This window comes from Pyrgilauda ruficollis, unplaced genomic scaffold, assembly GCF_017590135.1.
Source record: "Pyrgilauda ruficollis isolate IOZ18807 unplaced genomic scaffold, ASM1759013v1 scaffold26, whole genome shotgun sequence".
In the NCBI taxonomy this organism is placed as follows: domain Eukaryota; kingdom Metazoa; phylum Chordata; class Aves; order Passeriformes; family Passeridae; genus Pyrgilauda; species Pyrgilauda ruficollis.
Genome location: NW_024523933.1, coordinates 2,154,561 through 2,177,008, shown reverse-complemented (window position 1 = coordinate 2,177,008; position 22,448 = coordinate 2,154,561). Strand labels below are relative to the sequence as shown.

The following is a 22,448-nucleotide window of genomic DNA, read 5'->3' as shown; positions in this document are numbered from 1 at the left end:
AAAACAATCAAAGGTGGTTTTGCAGAGCAGGTGCTGTGGGGTTTTGTTGAGTGGGGTTTTTTTGCCCCAAGCTTTAAAAAATATTTTTATGTGCTTCATGAATTGCTAATATTCATGACCCAGTAAGAGAAGTTAAATTTTTATATGCAACATCTTACGACAACTGCCCCTAACTAAGCTATAAACTAAAGAATTTCAGATGTATTTATCACCAGTCAGATTGTTGGATAGACATATCCAACTTGAATGGGGTTTGTGTATTTGTTGTTATCTTGTAATTTTCTGATATTCTGGTTTTCCATGTGCTCTTCCTTTTTGTTCTGTGTTCTAGCAAGCAGAGATGAGCTCCAATCAAGAAAAGTAAAACTGGACTATGATGAAGTTGGCACATGTCAGAAAGATGCCATAAATATTTGGGATAAGAAGTTACTAAACTGCAGAGCCAAAATCCGATGTGACGTGGAAGATATTCATTCCACTTTAAAAGAAGGTATTTATGTAGGAGGGCTTTTAGCTCTGAAGTCTCAAAATTGTATTTTTTGTTCCCTTCTGATTCCAACAGAAATCAGCAATATGCTTTTTCCGGTAGCAAAATATGGCCTTCTTTTCGCAAAGGTGCTGCCTTCTCCTGCAGAGCAGAAAATAGTTTCTGCTGTGTCTGCAGCTTGCAATGTCAGCAAAGCAGAAACATGTATAGTCATACTCCTGAAAGTAGCATCTTTTTTCCATGTGTCATAACATTCAAGCTTGAACTTGGAGCCCCTGCAGCCAATGCTCTGACCTTTTGCTTTCTGCTCAGTGGATCCAATTCTGAGTTTCAGATGTTCTGATTTTACTTGCTTACTGAGAAGGCAAGACCATAATGTCTACTCTGGACTCTGGCCAAAACCTAGAGAAATCAGAGAGTCTGGAATATGGTCACTTTGTATTTCATTTCCTGAAGTGAAAGGCTGGGAATTTTGTCTTGAAGCAGATATTCCTGTGGACTAGCTGTAGGCCAAGAGGGTATCCAGAGGTCTTGTAAGTATAATGCAGCTGTAGGGCCAGATTGCACTGCTCTGCCCTCTTCCATAGAATCTCATGTCTGTGTTACAGATGCTGAAAAATAATTCAGTGTAATCAGGCTTTGGTACAGAAGGGAAGTTTAAATTGCTACCAAAGTAAATTATTGTAGATATAAGCAGTTCCTGTTAGTGACCTGCAGAAGTCTGCCAACAAATTATTTACCTTGATACCCTGTTTTCTGCTGTTGGATTGCAGTTCAGAGTTGGGAACAAGGATATGGTTTTTAACTTGTCTTCTTGTTAAATAATTGTTTACCTAGAAGGTATTAGCAGAGTTGACATTTTGACTTTCGAAGGTTGGTTTACAGAGTCAGATATCGAAGAGGGATGAATTTAGTTCAGCTTTTCTAAACAGGTCATTCTACATTCTGAGTGTAGTTGTGCATCTTTTCCTGCTGGAGGCTAACAGCTAAGAAGTGGCAAAGCAAGAGATGTCTGTACCTCAGTTGCCCAGGATACTGCTCATTGTAATTACCCCTAAGTTTGTAGTTCATGTTTAGTTTGTGGGACTGAGCTGTGGCTACTGAGTGAACATGCTGCAGAGTGGAGTTCACTTTGTAAGGGATGCTCCAGAGTGGTTCAGCCAAAATTTTGACAAAGCAAAGTCTTTTGTAGTAGCACTAAAAGCATCCCTCTGCTTAGGCCTCTTATTTTTGGCTGACCTGCAGGTGTGCCAAAAAGTCGTCGGGGAGAAATTTGGCAATTTTTGGCTGTGCAGCACCGAGTCAGGCACAGGCTGCCAAACAAGCAGCAGCCTCCTGACATCTCTTACAAAGAACTTCTGAAACAACTGACTGCTCAACAGCATGCCATCCTCGTAGATCTAGGTAAGTCTGTCTGTTCTTTCCCTCTGGTTTTGTGGATCTTTGAGTGAAAAACACACCAGTCATAATAGAAGCTGCTGCTGAAGATAGATGCTGCTCTATGAGCTCCATTTTCTATGTCATCAGGATACATTCTGTGTATGCCACTTAGAGTCCTGTAAGCAGATGATTCCTTAGGCTATGCCATTCATATTTATGCCCTTCTGCATCTATCTGAAAAGAGAAATCAGGCAGCTGCTTCTGCAAGTTCTGTGCAGATGAGAATGTTAAGTGGGTTCAAAAGGTACAGTCCAAAGTCAGTGGTAAGATACAGACTGATCTGATTGAAGGCAAACTGCATATGAAAGCAAAGAGAAGCAGTCTGAAGGAGGAGAAATGCTGTTTGTCAGATGGATTGGGGTTTTTCTTCAGAAGAATTGAATATCAACTACTCCTCTCTTTTTGCATCAGGACGGACATTCCCTACACATCCTTACTTTTCCACGCACCTGGGAGCAGGACAGCTATCACTGTTTAATCTCTTGAAAGCGTATTCTTTGCTGGACAAAGAAGTTGGTTATTGTCAAGGTATAAGTTTTGTAGCTGGAGTGCTGCTTCTACATATGAGTGAAGAGCAGGCCTTTGAAATGCTGAAATTCCTCATGTATGACCTTGGCTTCCGTAAACAGTACAGACCAGACATGATGTCCCTACAGGTAAGTCAGCCCTTCTGGAGGAAAACAGAGTTTTAAATTACTTTTGAGCCCTTATAGGGGTTGCTTAGGTTCTCCAGGGTCTTAGGAAGCTTCTTATACTGTTTTGAAGATTTTGAGGTACGTGTATATTTTACTGTCTCTCAATTTGTAAACAGAAGTTTAAAACTTGCAGAGCTTTTCCTGTCACGCAGTCCGGTCATCACTTCAGAAATTCTGCTTTCTGCTATTTTGCCTTTCTTTTTCTCTTCCTCACTGCTCTCTCTTCCTTATGCCAGAAAAAACCTGATATACTTTGTCATGTATGGATGGAGTTTAAAAATTAATTAGATTTTGTTTTTCTTCAGTCCATGAGCACTTGCATGTAGATTTCTCTCTTGTAAGGCCAAGCCAAGTCAATAGTGACACACAGTGGCCAGTCAGTGTATTCTGCAGGCATTTGTACTTGTGTCTGCTCTGCCTTGACTACTCATTTCACCTCCTTTCTCTCAGTCTTCTACTCCATCACATTCAACAGAGAGAGAAAACAGTTGAATTTTAATCGTTTAATTATCTTATGCAATGATGCATGCTCTGCAATATTATTTAACACCTAGTTGTATATACTTAAGACTGTTTAGGAGGAAGACAGAAAATTTTTCAGATCTGTATAAATTTCAGGGTTTAAAGTTTGAGAAGTCTTTCACCTTGACATGCAACTGTCCCGATTTGAATAATTGTAATATGCTATAAACCCTTTATATTATAAAGGAATATACCACTGATGAGTTGTATAATCCACAGTGGAGGAAGAGAAAGCAAAGCATTAGGTAGAAAAGTCTCCTTTTTTTTCCCACGCTCCCTGCATAGCAAACACTTTAAGTTAAAATAAAGGGTGATTTTAATCCCACTTTTCATGGCCAGTCACTTTAGGTGCTTATTTGGCAAATGTCCAGAACAATGGAATAGATTGTAATGAAAGAAATTTTATTCTAAAAACACTTATTCTAAAAACACTAGAGGACTGTGGATGTAAGTATACTATACAAGTGTAAGTATACTGTACAAGTGAAAAGTTCTGTACAAGTCTGTTGTTGATGAATTAAGAGTGAACAGCCATAAAGAGCTGTTTTACCTCCTCTTGTTCCATTTCCCCACATAAATATGTTTTAAACCAGTGAGGGTCAAAGTGTGATAAATGCATATTTATGGGTTTTTTCTCCCTAGTAGATACTCTGTAAGTTAGTGTGTGTTAGACTGCAGTTGTAGACTTCCAACAGCTGATGATTTGAGAGCTTTCACATGCCCAGGATTTGACATTTCAGTTCAGACGAGTGTGACTGTTTCATTGGCAGAACCTCTTAGTAAGAATACTCTTCAGTTTGAGAAAGTTTACCACTTTTAGTACTGTTTGCCTTATAAATTAAATGACCTGTCTTTCCCCACAGTTTGCTTCCAGGCAGTTCTTCTGTTAAAGTAAAGGTTTGTCTGCTCAGGACAAACTGGGCAAGAAGACTTAGAGGACCCTACTATATTTGGGTTGTTTTCTAGTAGGAGTAGAGTACTGCAAATTCTTTTGGAGTAGTGGAACACAAGCAAGCTTATAGGCAGAATTGGCTTCAGTCCTAGAGAAGAAAAATGTTGGATGATTCTTCAGGATAATGAAAATTAGTAGACTTTAGATTTTTTAGTTGTTGTCTGGAAAAAGTAGTAATCTAAATCCTTAGTCCATAATGAACTATCCTAATTGTTTTACTGCTCTGTGATGCAATTCTGACTTCACACATATGTTTTGTATTTGGGCTTAATTGATTGGTATCTTACAAAATTAAAGCAAGTACTCAAATGCATGCACAAATTTAGCTGATTTGCCTAAACAAAATTGATCCCTCTGCTTGTGTGCTGATGAACAGGTAGCTTCAAGTGCACTCAGCTTTTGAGAACAAGCACAAATTACTGCTATTAGAAGTAGGAAAATAGCTGAATCTAAAGAGTAATTTTATTATTGAGGAACAGATTCACCTTAAGCATAAAGCACTGTTGACAATAAAATTGGACCTGGCAACTAATTAATATATGTCTGCTTCTTATCTTCTGCTTTCTGAGAGAAGTGTTGCAAGGAAATAACTCACCATAGAGAGATACTTTTAGCCATGATGAGCACCTTTTAACCATTTTCCCTTGCAACCCTTTATAGGTTGTACAGAAACACTTTTTTGCATCAGTATCTTAAATTCCTCAGGACCACTGGGAGATGTGCTGGGAAATATAGATGTGGTACACCTCTGTGTAAAATGTATTCTGTGGGTACAGAAACTGTCTAAAGTTGTGATGACTGTAGCATTGGAGTTTTAAATGCAGTAGAAATAAGGCCAAAATTCAAAGAATGAAAACTGAATTGTGTAAATTTAGTCACAACTCATGGAGAATTTTGACATCTTGGAAGAGGTACAACTACTTTCATCACTGCAAGACTGAAAGTTCTGGTTTGTTGACAAAGTTGGAGCAATACATTCCCTTCTTACTTTAAGCCTGTGAATCTGAAATATACTTCATTAGTAATCAGGTTCAAACTGTTCTTTGTTATTGACTGCCCTGTTGGTTTTAATTCATTAGTGGCAGGTTGTTTATACATGAGTAAATACCACTTGAGGTCCCAGGAGGCACTTAAGCTTCATTTTACTGTGCCATCTGTACTGCAGTTAATTTCCCTTGAATGAAATAAGAATAATTTGGAAAACTGAGTAAAGCTGAACTTTTCTTTCTTTACTTTCTCCCCCTTCCAATTCCCTCATACGCTGTAGATTCAGATGTATCAGCTCTCAAGGCTTCTACATGATTATCACAGAGACCTGTATAATCATCTTGAAGAGAATGAAATCAGTCCCAGTCTTTATGCTGCACCGTGGTTTCTTACACTGTTCGCCTCTCAATTTTCATTAGGATTTGTAGCCAGAGTGTTTGGTAAGAAAGTTTATTCTATTGAAATAATAAAGAGAACAATATCCATTGTGTTTTGAAGCACTCTAGGGGTAGTTTTCTACATGCTGGGAACATTTGGGGTGAATGTTGTGGGTTGCACGTAGCAGCGCTTTTCATGGTGGGATGTCAGCTCCTTCTTAAAAGAAAGATCCGAAAAGTATTTATTGAAACATCAGACTTGAGCAAACAATTATATCTTCTCTTACTACCTAAGAGACTTCTGAAGTGTAAACAGCAGAAAATTTATTGTTACAAATGTATTTTATGCAAATGTATTCGGTTTATATCAATAGAAAAGTTCATCTTGCCGAACTTGCAAACTGAAAAAAGAAAATGCGTTTCTGAATTCTGATTCTAAAATGCTTTCTGAAAAAATTCAAGCAAATTTGAACTTAAAGGCTGGTTTAGGTATTCATGTATATATTGAACAATTTCCAATTCATAATATGCCTCTGATTTCATTTAGATAGTTTTTTCATTAAAAACTCCTCTTCAGGTAACATCTAGTACAGAAGCCTAAGTATTGATTATTCCTGGTAGTGTTCACAGTATCAGGATGTCAAGTAATTACTTTTGTGTTCTTTTTTATCCACAAGAACTTCCAGCTTAGTCAAATCTCTAGTGATGCACCTTTTTTAAAATTTAAATTTATTTATTAATACAAAATTGATAAAAAATTAAAATTATTATTTATTAATGCAAAACTCACTGTACTTGTATATATACCAAGAATCTAAATGCATGTGTAAGGTACTTCCTCATAAGTCAGACACTTCTTTCCCCCTTTCATCTTTCTGTTTTCATATGGCACCTTTTGTCCCTTCTTAGGAAATTCAGCCTGACTGTGTCTAATGTTTTAATACCGGAGTGTGTTAAGTTCTCAGTTTGTGTGGTGTGTTGGCTTGGGAGCAGGAAGAGGGTTTTGGTTAGTTGGGTTTGATTTTAAGTTTTTAATTTTTTTTTTTTTTTTTGTTTACTCAGTGCTTTCTCAGTTGCAGAGGGTTTTTTCCATTTACAGCAAACACTTTTTGGCTGCTGTCAGGGGGAACAAATGGTTGGTGTATCTCTTTCTCAGTGGTGTACCAGTCATGTGAATATCTGTTTTCCAGTGGGATTTCTGAATTCTGGGACACTTGAACATTTTGTGCTTCTGTCTTTTTTGTTGCTTGGTTTTTTTCTTTCCTAAATGAATTTTTTATGGATTGGGAAGATGGGAAGGAAGTTCAGTTTTCACTTCTCTGTAAATAAGCTGAGCAAGGCATGTTCCCATTTTAAAGTGACTGTGTTATTTTAATTCTTAATGCTTTGAATTCCTGAATTTTCAGTGTCTTATGGGCCATTGTCATATACCAGGAACAGGTGGCTATTGTCTACCCTTCACAAATTATATATTTATGCTGTTTGAATGTCCCTCACAGACTTGAGAAGGGAGAATTTCAGGAGCTGCATTTGAGGGAGATGGCTGCCTCATCAGTGTCCTTGTGCTGCTGTATGATACTGGATTAGGTCAGGGATGACCTCTTAAGTATCAGGATCAGGAACTGAATTTCTTCAGTTGTGTAGCCTGAACAAACACCCTGTGGTGTGACAGAGCCGACAGCTCAGGAGGTTTATTTGAAATGCCCATGTGCTGCCTTCATCTCAGTAGCTTCAAGTCCACCACTGATTCTGAGGCAGACTCTCTATTTACTGTCCTCAAGATTCCCATTTCCGTACAGTCTGTATCTGCTGACCTGCAGAGCCCAGACTTTCCTCTCTTATCCATGTAATTATACCTCAAAGTAAGGGTTTGGGGCTTAGATTATAGCCGCTAAGAGCGCTACTATAACATTTGAAAATAATATAACTGGTTGTCAAATCTAAATATTTTTTTTTTAAGGACTAGCTTCTGCCTGTAGAAAACAGTTGTGTTATGATCTGCCCCGCAATTGCTTTTCAGTCACAGGAGCACTTAAAACCAGTTAGCAGTTGGTTAGCAGTCTCTGGCAGACAGTGGTGAAATGCTTATTGCAGATAACTGCTACAGACATAATAAGCATGAAGTATTTTCTTTAATGCTCTCTCACATCTGTGAAATGAAAGAAAATCCATGCTTTATCCTCATGTTGAAATTGCACTTCTGAGCTGAATACATCTGCACTGTGATTGATTACAAAGAATGTCCCAGTAAATGTATGTATTAATCCAGTGACTCTAGCTCCCATTTTCAAGATATTTTAATTATTTTCTCTTTTAGACATTATTTTTCTTCAAGGAACAGAAGTCATATTTAAAGTAGCACTGAGCCTACTTAGCAGTCAAGAGACATCTATAATGGGATGTGAGAGTTTTGAGAACATTGTTGATTTTCTTAAAACCACTATTCCAGATATGACTAAACCTCAAATGGAAAAAATTATTACTCAGGTAAGGATGTTTTTCTCTTTACTTTTCTCCCCCGTATTTAGTTTACTTTAAAAGAATCATGCCTACACTATATGCAAAAGTCTTCTCAGAAGAAGATATGTAAAGTTTCTTAAGAAATACTGTCAGTGGCTGGAATCTTCATATTTATAACTTAATTTCCTCTGCATTGAAGCTGCAAATTGAGAGTGAGCCTGTCTAGTACCGTAATTGTGAAACTGCAAGCAGCGCTCTCCTTTCAGGTAGTAGTTCAGAGATATCAGAAGAGCTCTAGAAAACCATGTGCAGGAGTGGAGTAAACCCTTGTGCATTCCTGTGGCTTGTTAGGGTTTGACTCTTTCAGGTGCTGTTAGATAAGAATTTATTCTTAGACAATGTAAATCTTCATTTCCTCATTGCATTGACTGTCTTTGCCATGCTAAACCTGTGTCAGGCACTTTGGTGTCTTTCACAACTCATTGATTCTGGGAATGATAGAGTGGTAGTTTAACACTTGTGATACTCTTAGACATTAAATCTGTTCTGTGCTCTGCATGGGCTGCAGAGCAGCCCTGCTGTGTGGGCAGGGTAGAAATGGCTTTGTGCAAAGCCAGGTCTGATAGAGTGAGAATGGGTTATGATGCCTGCAGAGCTGAATGTGGTTACATGCAGGGCAGGGCAGCTCAGCTCTGCTGGTCTGGGGTGTGCTGTCATGCTGAGCAGCCTTCCACATCTGCATTCATGTGTAGACTGCCTGTATCCTGTGCTGCTACCTAGCCTGGCTGCAGGGGCAGTTGTTTGGCTCAGTCTTGCAGTTCCCAGGACCATCCCCTTATAATGGGTAATGAAAGAAAAATGTAGACATTATGCAGATCTGTAATGCGCAGATGATTGATCAGGTAGCTGTGTAGAGGAAAATAGTGCTTACCAAGCTTGAACACTACATAATTTAAAGTTTTATCTCATTTGAATACAATAGAACAGTGAAAGTAATACAGAACTTGTTTTGTCAGGGAATCTGTGTGTGTCTTGTGTTGGTGGAATGTTTGTGATCTCTAGGATAAGGAACAGAAAATTGATGTCACTGTAGACATCCTTCCAATCCTAGTCTAAAATCTTTGGTAATTTTCCAAAGCTGAGAGGCTGTGACTAGGTTTGTAAACAGATCAGGGTCATATGTCCCATCACTGTTAGAAGCTCAGTTCTGTGGTCTTCACAATGCTTTGTCCCTAATGTATCCCAGTAAGAAAGTAGTGTGTCATCATGCAGGGATAGAGCACATGGAAACTGTAACCATGAAGACTGTTTTTACAGAAGTCTGTAAATGAGCTCTTGGAATCAAGGGATCCAGTTCTGAAGGCAGAGATCTGATGAATCCCAGATTTAAAAATTTTGTCTTGAACTTCTTAATATTCCTGAGCAACAGTCAATAAAACTTTATCATATTGTAAAATTCTTGGATTGAATAAGACTTTTCTGCTGATACATCTCATAGTAAGAGATGGTGTTTGGTAATTGTGAAAGACATGATCCAATTTATTTTGAATTCTATGATTTATTATGGCTACAAGTCTGTTATAATGCTCTTACTGTAGACATCCCCTTAAATACTTTTTTGATGGGAACAGGAAAAGCATTAATCAAGAAGAGTTGACTCTTAGTCAAACATTCACATGGAATAAGTCCTCCCTATTGTAATTAAAAATTATCTTTTCTCTCATGGCAGGTGTTTGAGATGGATATTTCAAAACAGCTCCATGCCTATGAAGTAGAATACCACGTTCTTCAGGATGAACTGCAGGAAAATGTGAGTCCCTGTGACGAAGGTGAACCTCTGGAAAAGCTGGAGAGGGCAAACAATCATCTGAAGAGGCAAAACATGGATTTGTTGGAGAAGCTACAGGTAAACGACTGAGGCTACAAACTCATGGTGAAGTAATTTCTGTGATTCAGCCAGTGGAGGAAAAAATATTGTTTTAAGTGTGTGTGAGAAGTCTTCTTACTGCAAGACCTTGTGTAGTTGAGCAGTTCTCTTAATTATAGTGATTCACTTCTGCTAGGCATACTTCTAACTCCTTTGTCTTTCCTTGGACTTCTCCTTGATTTAGATTTATTTTTTCTCAAAATCTCTCTACCCTTATATGCCATAAAATCTGTTGGCAAATTTTGTTTATCTGTCTGAAAAGTGAGTTCTCTGTCCCTTCATCTCTCTGCTTCGCTGTTGGAAAGGTTTAAGAAATAATCCATAGTGCAGCAGACTTGTTTGGTCCAGGCCTTTGTAGACAGTGTTGTTTTGTTTCCTTCTCCTGAAGTCTACTTTTGGAAGGTGGTCTCTCCTAGCAGACCTGATTCCATCTGAAAGCCCTCCAGACTTTGCCTGGTGAAGTTGTGCTTTAAAAAAGCCCTCCTTCACTATTTACCCTTTGTCTCATAGCTTGGCCAAGACTTGTTTCAGTTGCAATATGTTGTATTGTCTTGCATTTTCTTGAAAGATAAAGTCTTGTTTTTTTCATCATCAGGCTATTTCTTGTTATATTTGTTAATGTGAACAAGCATTGCAAAGAGCTCAGAAAGCACTTTCAGCTTCTGAAACGGGAAAATGGAAGGAAAAAAGGGAAGATCAAATCCTCATTATTTTTGTGTTTATAGTCTAAGGGTGCTGTGTTCTTTTGATGCTGAAAACAGGAATCACTTGAACTTTTTACTATTATTGATTTTTCTTTCTTATTTTTCTTTATTTCTTTACTGCAGCTGTGGCTTTTACCTCTGTTCTGAAAATGCACCAAAGACACAGAATAATTGAGTGGCTGATTTGAAAGGCTCTATCAAAGCTTTTCCGCTCTTTCAGAGTGCCTTACAATAATGCATCTTTCTCAGTGCTTAACCTCTTCACCTTTTTCTTTGCATAACTTCTTCATTCCTCTGCTTATACCCTTTCCTAGGAGCAATCAGAATTCTTCCAGTACCCACAGAGGGAACTGCTGCTGCTGTGGGTACTTTGACTAGTCAGAGGAAGCTGTAGGTTTTTAAATGGAGAATAGGGAACACAGTCTGCTTCTAGACTTAAAGTTGAGTTTCTCCTTCCCTCCAACCTCTTCATCCTTCTAACTTGCTTTATCATAGAGGATTCCCCTTGTTCCATCACTGTCAGAGAGGCTGTCTTCCAGTGCTACTTCAGCTGCTGATTTCCTTTTTCTCCCTCCGGCTCCAGTTCCTTGTTACTCTCAGCTGTTCCTTGCTTGCTGCAACTTGTATGTCTCCTTCCCTCTGTAAAGCTTTGAGAAATTCTTCAGATTGATCTGGTCGCTATGAAGAGATTTTGTGTATGATACACAGTATGCATGCCTTGTACTGTCTGCCTACGCAGATGTCTTTTAGAAATAGCTATGTAAAAACATCATAATTTTAATATTATGATGCTATATAATAATATTAAAAGAAAACTATTCAGAATGTATCAATTTATGATAATGTTATTGTTTACAGGTTGCTCACGCTAAAATTCAGAGTCTGGAAGCCAGCCTGGAGACTGTTTTGACACGAGAGAACAAAATGAAGACTGTAATTCAGTCCCTGGAACAGGAGAAGATAACATATCAAAAGACTCTTGAGCAGATAGTGAAGTATTTGCCAGCAGAAGTGTTGTCTGACTGTGAACTGCTCCTGAAGGAAGTAAACTACAACCCGAATAATAAAATATGGAGTAAGCCATAAACCAGGGTTTTCTAGGCAGCATTTCTTCAAAAACAAAAAGGGAACGAAAAAATGAGTATGCTGCTTTCAATAGCTACTTAGCAATAGGCAATGGTATTACCCAAAAATAGTGCTGGGACACTCATAGCTACAGATGGGCCTTCAAGTGTCAAAATGCAAATTCAGGCTATTAATTTTTTTATGATTATGTAAATAAATCATAAGGGGGAAATAAAGGATTCTCACATGTAATTATGATGAGTAGATGTATATTTAGAGTTGACCTAAAGGAAAGGAGAAATTGGAGTAGACAAAGATAATGGTGATCTGCAAATTCACTTTGGATGTGCTTGTCTTGTAGTGAAATGAGGATAGTGTGTCTTTATATATATGTATATTGAATATGTTGAATAATACTTGAAGAAAAAAAAAAAGAGAATGTAATTTTCCCTCCAAAGAGCAGCGTGTGTCACATCTGTGGAAAATCTGTGAACTCATGCGTGCCTCTCTTTTAATTCTACTGACATTGTGAGCACAGACCAATAAGCAGAAAAAGTAACATGACATGGTTTGTACAGAAAGAGCTGTAGTGCCATCCTGTGCTGCCTGGGCTGCACCAGTCAGCAGCGTAATTCCACGTGCATGTTGAACTGGAAACAAGCAAGCATCGCATCATAGCTCCCCTCCATAACCCAGAGCTAGAGAATAGGTGTCTGCAAAGGCAGCAGCTAGCAGTGACTGCTACTTCCTTCCTGGCCTGTTTGCTTCCACCTGTCCTGGGGTTGGTGGTGATGAGGAGAGAAAGGAAGCACAATAATGGGATGGGATTTATCCTGATGTTAATTTTCCACTGGAGACTTGCCTGTTGTAACAGTTAGGTGTATCAGGGGCTCTCGTTTAACCAAAGAAATGCTGCAAGAAGACTTGTCTAATTGTATTGGGATGCAGAAAGATGTTTTAAATTTTGTTTGAGAAGAAAATTGAGGTAGGTTGCAGGAAGTTAAGTGTGAGTGCACAAGAGAGGACCAAGCAAGTCTCAGATATTATGTACCTTTCAGTTTTCACGTATACAGTGGCTATACATTTCAAAGGGGATCCTGAAGTACAGGCACAGTTTTAGTAACACTTTCCAGGCTATTCCTGTTTTAATACTACTTTGTGGTCTTTTTTTAAAACAAAAGTCATGAATTTTTGTGTTCTGGACAAAAGGTGGGATAAACTCTGATCATTTCAAGGCAGAAATTATGTTTATAGAGGTATAAAAAGATGCATATAGATTTGAAAATGTTTTTGAGTGGAATTTTTGAGAAAGCTTAGACAAATGTGTAACAGACAAGTATTTTGGAGTGCATGTCCGAACCCTTAATTGCATTTTACAGTGGCTCATGTTATCTCTTTCTGTTTATACTGTATTTCAGGAAACACTTATTCCTTTTAGTAAGAAAACCAGTTAAGCAAAGTGCCAAATACAGCAGTGTCTTTTCACATCAGATTGTCCAATTTAGAAAGCAAGGACTGAATATCACTGCTTTCTAAGTATTGTGCTTTATGTTACCATAAAAGTGAGGAACAGCAACGCTTACTTGCTGCACACTGCTGTGGAACTCAGGGGCTTTGACTCTCCTGGGTTTTTTGTTGTTGTTTTTTTACTTCCATGATGTTTTATTTGATTAAAGATACTGATTTACTTAACAGTCTCTCTTTTTACATTTGGGGTGAAAGGTCTTAGCACTGTGTATAAAATTATGTGGAATCTGTCTAGATATTTCAAGAATGTCGTATTGTACTAGATGGGGAAATGCCAAGTGAAAAAGCAGTTCTTTGCAATTTTGTTCAGAGTGAGTTTTAGCTGATGTGTACATAAAAAACTAATCCCAGGAACCGCAGCAGCGTCTGTTGCAAAGAACCAAGATTATTCAGATACATCTTTTTTTTAAAGATGCACTGAATGAGCTTTATCCTCTGTTTCACTTTAAAATTTTTTCATGTAATGCCTGGAGAAATCCCAATAAATGTCATTGCTGCATTTCCCATAGCCTCTGGATAGTTTTATTTTTCTACACTTCAAGCACCAATCTCATTCTCAACAGTATCGTTCACATGAAATATGAAAAGGATCTGGCTTTAGTTTCTAATTGTGGGGAAGAAAACCTGCAGGATTCGTAAAAGTACACAGAGTACAAGGATAGATATTCTTCTTGGGGAGAATAATCTTACATTGTTCTTAACTGAAGATGAAATTTTTAAAGGTATTTTTTTCTGTAGCAGTTCAGTTAGTATATATGCATGTTGAGAACAGTAATTTCATGAAGTTTGTGTATCTAGCTTTGAAGGGGAAGGAGAGTGAAACAGCACATGGGAATAAATTACAGAAGTAAAACCACAGTGGAGTGAGTGCTTCGTGGCATCCGGACACCTCTGGTAATGTTTGTGTGCTGAACCCAAGAGTGCCTTGTAACTGGGCACCTCTCGGCCACATAGCTTGAAGTCTGCACTCAAGCAGGTATCCTCCAGACCACCTTCTCATGAGTAACTGGCAAGATTATCTAGAAGACTGAACTGGATGTGTGTTTGGTATAGACAGCTTTACAATTGTTTTGTGCAGCTGTGAGGAGGGAGGTCTTAAGGTGCCGTGGACCAGAGGCAGAGCTGCAAAGATAATTGCTTGGGAGAAGAGGCATTTCCCAGGATCAGAAATATTGTTTTTCTATTTCTATATCTTGTTTTTCTGATGGGAAAAAAAGTTTTCAGAACAAAGATATTGTTCTGTGTGATCTAAGCACAGCAGAGCTCTTAGTTTCTGCTCTCAGCTTCTGGAGAACTAACTCTTGAGGGAAAAGTATCTGCTGTTTTCAGAAACAGGTGACTTAGGCTGCTTTCTGCTGGTAGAGGGCTTTCTTCGAAGTCTGGGAAGACATATGTCCTTCTAGCTTGCAAACTGGCTGGTAAGTGAAGAGTACCACTTGGCAGGAAGAGAGCTGAAATAAGTCAGTCTGGTAAGCAGTGCTAATGTAGGAAACTCTGGTATTCACTTCTTTTATGGATGGAAAACCTGGCCAGAAAGCTGTTTGTTGGGTTTTTTTCCTTCTCCTACAAAGTAGAGTATTTATCTCTCCTTAAAAGAGGAATTTTTATTTAAGATGCCTGAAAGTTGCGTTTAAGTGGTTTGATTGTGCCCTCTTCAACACTGCACTTCTTAGCTCAGTATCACTGCAAGAAAGCTGAACAATTTGTAACATACAAAAGAATTTCAGCAGTTTATCCAAGAATTTGATATTACTACTGTGATCCAGGGGGTCTGCATCTGGACACTTAATCTAAACCTGAAGCCACATAGGTGTTAGTGTGAATAGCCTTTTCTGGGCTGAGGGAATAACCCCAGGCAGTGTTAACAGTGATTATCCAGTCAGTCTTTGTAGTCACAGATGGGTGTTGACAGGCATGTGCAGGCTGTAACATGTCAAGATTTATGCCAGGCTATGGCATCCTTTAGAAGAATTGTAATTGATTCTGTATTTCTGTGCTTCATCTTTTACTGTCAGTGTTAATTATTGAATTAGTAAGTTCTATACTTTTCCTTCCTCAGTCTTCCTAGTGACTAGAAAAAACAAAATGTAATGCTCTTTTCAAAAAAGGACATACCCAATGTTTAGCTCCAGTGTGCAAGAGAGAGTTTATATGCCTAAAGTTTAACATGTTAGCTCACTCTGTCTGAAAGTGTGTTGAACTATGCAGTAACACTAAAAAGCTGGGCAGTGAAGCAAAGATTATGGTCTGCCTTGAGCAGCTGACAGGTTGTGTGCTAACTGGCTTGCAGTGTAGTAGAATCTGCACAGATTGGCACTTGGTCTGTTTGGTTTTACTTTAATATTGACCTTAACTGTGGACCAAAGGAAGGAACTGGCAGTGCTCCTTTAGCAAAATGTTCTGCTGGGGTTTTCTTTGAATTGAGAAGCCTTCCAGTCTTTAACTGTTCTCTTCACAGCTTTTGCTCAGCAGCCACCTTAACAAGAATTTTGGGAATTTTTGTTTGTAGTCTTACCATTAAAAAAACTTCTGGAGCTTATCCAGACTCTTTCTGTGCTCAAATTGCAGCTTACTCAAGTCTTCACTCTGATAAAGAAAAGTAGGAAGGTTTTATTATATAGGTTTTATTTTTGATGAGAGCGCGTGCTGAGAGGTGACACAAGAGCCATATACTATTTCTTGCTGGAACTTGCTGGGGGAGAGTGTTCTGTGCCTGATGCACCCAGAGCATGGTTGTCCCTTTTGCTTTCATGGCTACTGCTGGCTAAAACTGAACTTGCCATCAAACTTGTAGATCACTTTCTGCGTGACTGCTCTGCAGCCTCTCGTCCCCCAGTTTGTACATATGACCAGAATTGCCCCCTCCTCAGTAGACAATACAGCACTTGCTCTTGTGAGATTTCATTCAGTCAGTGATTGCCCAGCTCTGTAGTCTATCCAGATGTCCCTTTACCCTTGAGGAAGCCCACAGCTGCTCCTAGTGTGATACCAGGAGCAGACATGGGGACTAGAGATACCCTGGGGGACAGTGTGAGGTGCAGATCCAGGCTAGCTGGAGCCCAGAACCAGCCACAGTAGCACCACAGTAACACCAAAGCCTGGCTTGCCAAACACCCAGAAGCAGCCTGTGGAGGCTCTGGGCAGGCTGGCCTTCTCTCCATGCTGCCTGTTCAGCATCCTTGCTGCAGGTGAGGCCAGCCTGGCCTGTGCACTCTGTGCCCATTTGTCCTGTGCAATTTGTGCTCCCGAATGTTGTTTTCCAGTTCAGTGTTACGTGCTGGGACAGCACTGGGATGCAAACCAAACTGCAGAAAGTAGGATGGGGAGATGTCCTTTGAAATGCACACCTGATTCTAAATCAAACTGCTGCTGAGGGCAGGCCCCCAGTGCCAGTCAGACTCCTTTGGTACTGCTCCTGCAGGATGCAAGGCTAGTTCTGTGCGGAGCTGCTGGGCTGTCTGCACTATCCTCTGCAGCACTCAGTAAAGGATGATTTTTTTTTTTCCCCAAAGGCTACAAAACAACCAATACCTTTTTTTTTTTTTTTTTTTTTTTTTTTAAATGGTCAATCTCCTAAAGCTGATGTTGTGGAAGAAGTCGTAGTTATTAGATTTGTGCTTGACTATTGCCCACGAGGTGTCACTGTTGGTTTTGTACATGCAGCTCGTGTGTGTGGCAGTTTGGTGGCTGCTGTGGCCCTTACTTTAGAGAGGAGTAGGAACTTGGTCCTCTGTCTGATGAAGCATGATGCTCTATTTGCATGCTGTTTGTAATAAAGTGTGATGTTTGTGGTCAAAGACTTTATTATAATGAGAGGACTTACTAAATGACATGTATGTCTTTCTCAGAAATTAATGTCTTGCAGTGTTTCATCTTTGCTCTTGTGTAAGACGATGATGGAAGCGCTTCACCCTTAAACAGGTGTATATTGTTCCCAGCAATCTGGTGTTCCCAGCAATCTGATCCCAGGTGTCTTCTTTTCCACTGTTCTGTTTGAGCAGAATTTGCTCTTCTTGAAAGCAACATCAAGTTGATCTGGTCTAACTGCTGTCTCATTTCACACTTAACCCAGTTTTGTTTTTTTAAAACAAGGCTTCCTTGCAATAAGCTTCCCCATAAACAGAAAATCTCAACTAATCAGTTCTTTTTTCCTGGTTCTCTTTTAATTATCTTACTGGTTTTAGTGGTTAAAAGGAATGTGGGGGATTTGCTCCTAATTTTCCTAGCCCTACAGAGAAAATGTGATTTGCTGCTTCCATTTTCCAGTGAACACATTTTCCCTCCAACAGCATTGCTTTCACAGTGAGCACTATGCTCACTCTGAAATGTGAGGACATGTTAAGATAATGTGATGTTCCAACCACCCAGACACAGCTGGGTGCAAATGTCCCAAATGCATCTGGACAACAAGCACAAGTCATGTTTACCTCTTGACCAGAGATCATGTTCAAACCATGCTCATGCAAATATGGCATCAGCAATTCCCTGGGGTCCACTGGGCATAAGCAAAAAAGACCACAGCTCTTCTACAACGTGTTTGCTTTTCTAAAAGCACCAAATTATAGATGGGCCTAATGGGTTGAAGGTGCTTAAAGCAGGGCCAGTGCACTTCATGTGCAATATACCATCATTTGAAAAGCTATCACGTTGTGGAAACATCATTCAAGGGCTAATTTAAATAATACTAACATCTGAAACGAAGGCATGTTCTGACATTTATAGGTTTAATGTCTATTTCTGCACTCTACCAAAATAGATGGGCTGTGGGTGGTTCTATGATTATTGCTGTGCATTAGCAAGACAAAAATCGTGTAGGCAGCTGCTATTATGCCTGAGTAAATATAGATGAGGGAGAATCTACAGAGTAATTTTTTGATGTCACATGTTTATTTAAGATATAATTAACTTCAGCAGTGCTTAAGGCTTTGGAGAGGGAGAGAGTATCTTAAAAATTCAGTGACCAATATGCCTCCATACTGCATAGCCTGGGGTCCTGGTAGCAGGGATGGGGTTGCACAGTTCTGGGAGCAGTGATTCCCTGCAGCCCTTTGCCTGCTGAGCAGTCACAGCTATTGAAGCTGGATGCATTGTCAAGCCATCATCCTGACCCAAATGTGTGACCTTTGTGTCCTCTTCCATTGCGGTGATCCTGAAAACTTCAGAGGGCTTTGATAGGCTGAAATGGGTATTTCTGCACTGACTTTTGGTATTGCATGTTGTGGAAGGAGGAAAGGTAGCAGTTTTTTTGAAAGAATATAATTTTATCATGTTTTGCCCTAGACAAGTAAAAGCTATATCCTTCCTACTCTAAATGGGAAGTGAAATGAGGAATGCTGAGCCACTGAACTGCTCACAGTGGCATAACTGCTTGTAGTACTTTATATCCTTGGCAGGAGGACAGGATATAAAGTGTCAGCCAGCTGACCCCCAGATGTGTAGCCACTATAGTCCTGTTCATGTTCTTCACAAAGGGTGACTTCTCTGACCATTTCCTTGACTTGTGGGTGATGTTCTTACCAACCTCAGCCTGCTAGAGAAACATAGCATGTAAGTTCTTGTGTTTTCCTAAAAAAAAAATGTATTTCCATTAGTTCAGTGGACAGTAATGCTGCTTTCCATCTTTTGTGAAAAGGCAGAGAACCTTGTCTGGCTGTTCCTTGGGGTTAGTTTGCATGCTCCTGCAGAAATTGGGCATAAGCAATGCTGGAGGATGTTTCATTAAAAGGCCCAGGGTTTGGATCTTGGTAACACTCCTAGTAAATGCAGGTGTTGGGTTTTTTATTTCTAACTGTCTCTCAGTGGAAGACAGCCTGATGCAGTTAAAAAGCCCTGGAGGAAACTTAGCTGAGGGGGCTGGAGATGTGTAAAGTGGTTGTGTGTGGGAGGGCAGGAAGAAATGGAATTAAGGTAGGAAATCATAAAGAAGGTGTGACAAACACTTCTTCTAGCAGTTTGTTTATACCAAAGCTCATGATACCATGTCAGTTTTTGAAGAATTCTGGCTTGTTGACATTTTTCCTACTTGCCCCTTACAAAAAGTATATATTTTTCCTAGCACCACCTGAAATGATCATAGCATCCTACAGAGCCAAAGCACTCAAATGGTGCAAAACTGCTAAGAGAAGAACACTTCATTTAGGAAACTCTATTTATTTGTGATGTAACAGAGCATAGAGAGATGCTACAACATAAATCTCGTAGGACAGCAAAAGATGCACACTGTCCCAAAAATTTACCATTAAATCAAAGAGGTGGGAAGAGCAGCATCAGCCCAAGGTAATTATGATCAGTTTAGGCAGATGTACAACTGTACTCTAAATGCCTGTAGAGGTGGGATGATTTGATTTAACCTTCATCAAAGTTTTTGGGCAACACTGACTTTGTAGAGATGCTTCCAAAGAGTAAATCTTATTCATCTAATTTTGATGTCCACCTTATTCTGTCTATGATGAGTCCTGAAATATTTACTCCTTCCTTCTCTCCCATCCACTGCAAACAACAGCAAGAAAATATAGGTGCAGCACCTCTTTTCAGGCCCTCTATATAATAGTCTAATGGTTAGCACAATTGTTAAGGAAACAAAAAGTATGATTTCCAGTCAAAAATGCATCTTGGAAAAAATTCCAGCAGTGGAAATATAATATGGACAGCTTCCACAGCCTCTTTTTTTATTCTTATACTTAAGAGATTCAAATAATGAGCAGGACTGAACCCCCAAAAGATCTCAATTACTGACCCTCCATTCCCCTGCCCCCCCGTTTATGACATGCTTTGAGCGAAATTATAATGAACATGCTATTAAACAAAACATGAGCCCTCAGGCTATCGAGGCTGTGGCAGATTCTCTGCTCCTTTGAGTGTGCCCCTCCCCTGTCTGAGCTTCAGTCCTGATAGGACTTTCCAGCCCATTCTTCCTCCCAGACTCCAAAGCTGGGATCTCTGGTCACCATGCTGGGGAGGGCAGGAAAATGAGAAGAGGGAAGTGTGATGCTGTCACTGTCTTTCCATGCATGCCAAAACTGCTCTTCTTCAACTGCAATGTCATCTGAACTAGTAGTTTCAGGAGGGTTTATAATTATTTTTATTTTCTTCCTTTTCTTTCCCCTCATCTCAGAGGAGTCTGAGTCTGAAGAGAGTCTCAGTGTAAACCTCTGAACACAGAAATAAACTGTAGTCCATCCTGTGTGCAATAGGAAAACGAATAGCAATAAAACTTTGCCTGGAGCTGGAGTGAAAGGTGAAGGAGGATTTGCTGCTGCCTGGGGCTGCAGGGAAAGGCGAAGGAGAAGGATTTGCTCCTGCTGCTGCCTCAAGTAGATAGAGTATACTGGAGTTTAGGGCCTGATTCCACGTATCTGTCGTAAAATAAATGTGTGCTCTATCACCATCCGTAGTGTGTGCACAGCAGCAAACCACTGCAAACACAGCTAAAAGTGTAACAGCCCAGAGGCAGGGAAGGAAAACAAGAAACAGAAGAGAAGGAGGGAACAAACACTGCAGAAGACAAGGGCTGGGATTGCATTAGGCATGTGAGGAGAAACCCATGTCACTTTGCCTGCTGGAGGTGCCTGCCCCCATAAGTTCTGGAGTCACAAATCAGGTTGGGGTATCTCGCTAGAGCTCTGCCAGCAGCCCTCTCCAAGCAGTAAACATGTCAAGACATAAAGTTTACTGCCCTTTCACAGTAAGGATCTTGCAGTAAGGATTTCACAGTAGGGAGGAGAAAGCACCTACCAACAAAATCCTCTGTAGCCCTAAAGCACATTGATGGCACCCACAATCACTGCTCCCTACAAACAGGGCTCTTCTTCCCACAGGAAACAAGTCAAACATGAAGTTTTGCCACGAATACAAAGTCACTGTAGCACTGAAGTGGGTAAAACATTCTCCTCTTCCCAAAGAGCAAGTTCAGCAAGTGAACTTAAAACTTCTGAAGTAATGAAAGGGAACAGGTGAGCTTCTGAACAAAGATCCAGTGCACAAAATCCCTGCATCTCTTTGGCTTGGCCTCTGACCTGCAGGTGAAGAGGAACTCTCGTTTTCAGAAAAGTCCAAATGCCAAGACAGGCAGTTAGAGCACACAACCTCCTTGGCATTAGCTTTTTTATAACCCTCTAAAAGTAACAGCATCCTTATGGTCTGGTTGTTGAACTTTTATTTTTTCTTTAATGTCAGAATATACATTGGTCTGTGCATGTAAATGATAAATATAATTTCATTACAGAGGAATCAAGGATGTGTAGCATATTTCTTTGATTTTGCAGGGCAAATAAAACTTGTGTGCTGAGAGTAGCTTCCTTTAGTCATCCTTTTACAGAAGCTTTTATTACTCCCTTTACCTTCACATGAAAAGCCACACATAGTCATGGCTATTAAACCATGTAGGATTAACTGAGCTTGCAAAGGTTTGGGATGTTGAGCTTTCTGCAAAGTCTGCTACCTAAGTATTTAAGCACTCTTCTCATTTACATAATCTAATTGTTACATTCATTGAAACATATTCTTTCTTCCAAATCCTACATCTGATCTCACTAGGTAAATGTCAGAGCAATTAGATAGAAATGCATTAGATATAGATGGGAGGAAAAAGAAGATCACCAGTTTCTCAGCAGGGTCCACAGCCCTTTAACCACAGTGCAGAGTTGATGTGATCACCAATCCTATCCCCTTATTCAATTTTGCCCCTAATAATTCCCTAATGGGAATAAAGAAATGTCAGTAAAAGTAACTGTTTCACTTAATTCTTTCCTGACCACAGCCTGCACTAAAATCTTTATTTTCTCTGCACTCTGCATGCTGGAGGGAAAGACAGAAGGAAGCCAGGTAGCTCACAGAGGGCAAGGTTCACCACAGCTGTGGCAGGGAGGGATAGAGGGGCAGGGCATCAGGCAAGAGATGACCCAGGCAATTGAGATGTGATGTAAACTTCAGAGAAAACAAGACCATGTCGATGTACCCTCCCTGTCTGCCTCCTGCCCCGTGCTCATTCTGCTGCAGCCCTGAAACCTGAAGTGAAGGGGCAGGTGCGGGTGGTGGTGGAGCAGCAGCAGAGAGAGCTCCACAGAGGATGTGGGCAGCCAAGGCAAAGTGGGCTCTTTAGGGCTTGAGGAACACTCCTCAGCTTACCTCTGCTCTTTCACCAGCTCTGATGATGGCTGAGATGGTGCTGTGAAGCAGGACTGTGGCTCTAAGGTAAAGGAGCATAGGCACTGAGGGCTTTGGGAGAAGTCTTGGGGAGGGCACTTGTCATTGATACGGAAACAGGCAGGAGGCAGCTGGGAACATTAAGCTTTGAGAGAGGAGAA

General features: G+C 40.0%; 1 protein-coding gene across 5 annotated transcripts in view; it reads left to right on the top strand.

Moving 5' to 3' along the window:
• TBC1D4 (TBC1 domain family member 4) overlaps positions 1 to 13,642 on the top strand; it is a 99,462-nt gene extending 85,820 nt beyond the window's left edge. For all 5 annotated transcript variants that reach the window (XM_041471277.1, XM_041471278.1, XM_041471276.1 and 2 more), the window contains 7 exons: positions 332 to 490; positions 1,733 to 1,891; positions 2,339 to 2,583; positions 5,364 to 5,523; positions 7,778 to 7,947; positions 9,650 to 9,826; positions 11,410 to 13,642. In XM_041471277.1, the coding sequence (XP_041327211.1) occupies positions 332 to 490; positions 1,733 to 1,891; positions 2,339 to 2,583; positions 5,364 to 5,523; positions 7,778 to 7,947; positions 9,650 to 9,826; positions 11,410 to 11,637 (1,298 nt within the window). In that variant the 3' untranslated portion in view covers positions 11,638 to 13,642. The remainder of the gene's footprint in view (positions 1 to 331; positions 491 to 1,732; positions 1,892 to 2,338; positions 2,584 to 5,363; positions 5,524 to 7,777; positions 7,948 to 9,649; positions 9,827 to 11,409) is intronic.
• The last annotated feature ends 8,806 nt before the right edge of the window (positions 13,643 to 22,448 follow it).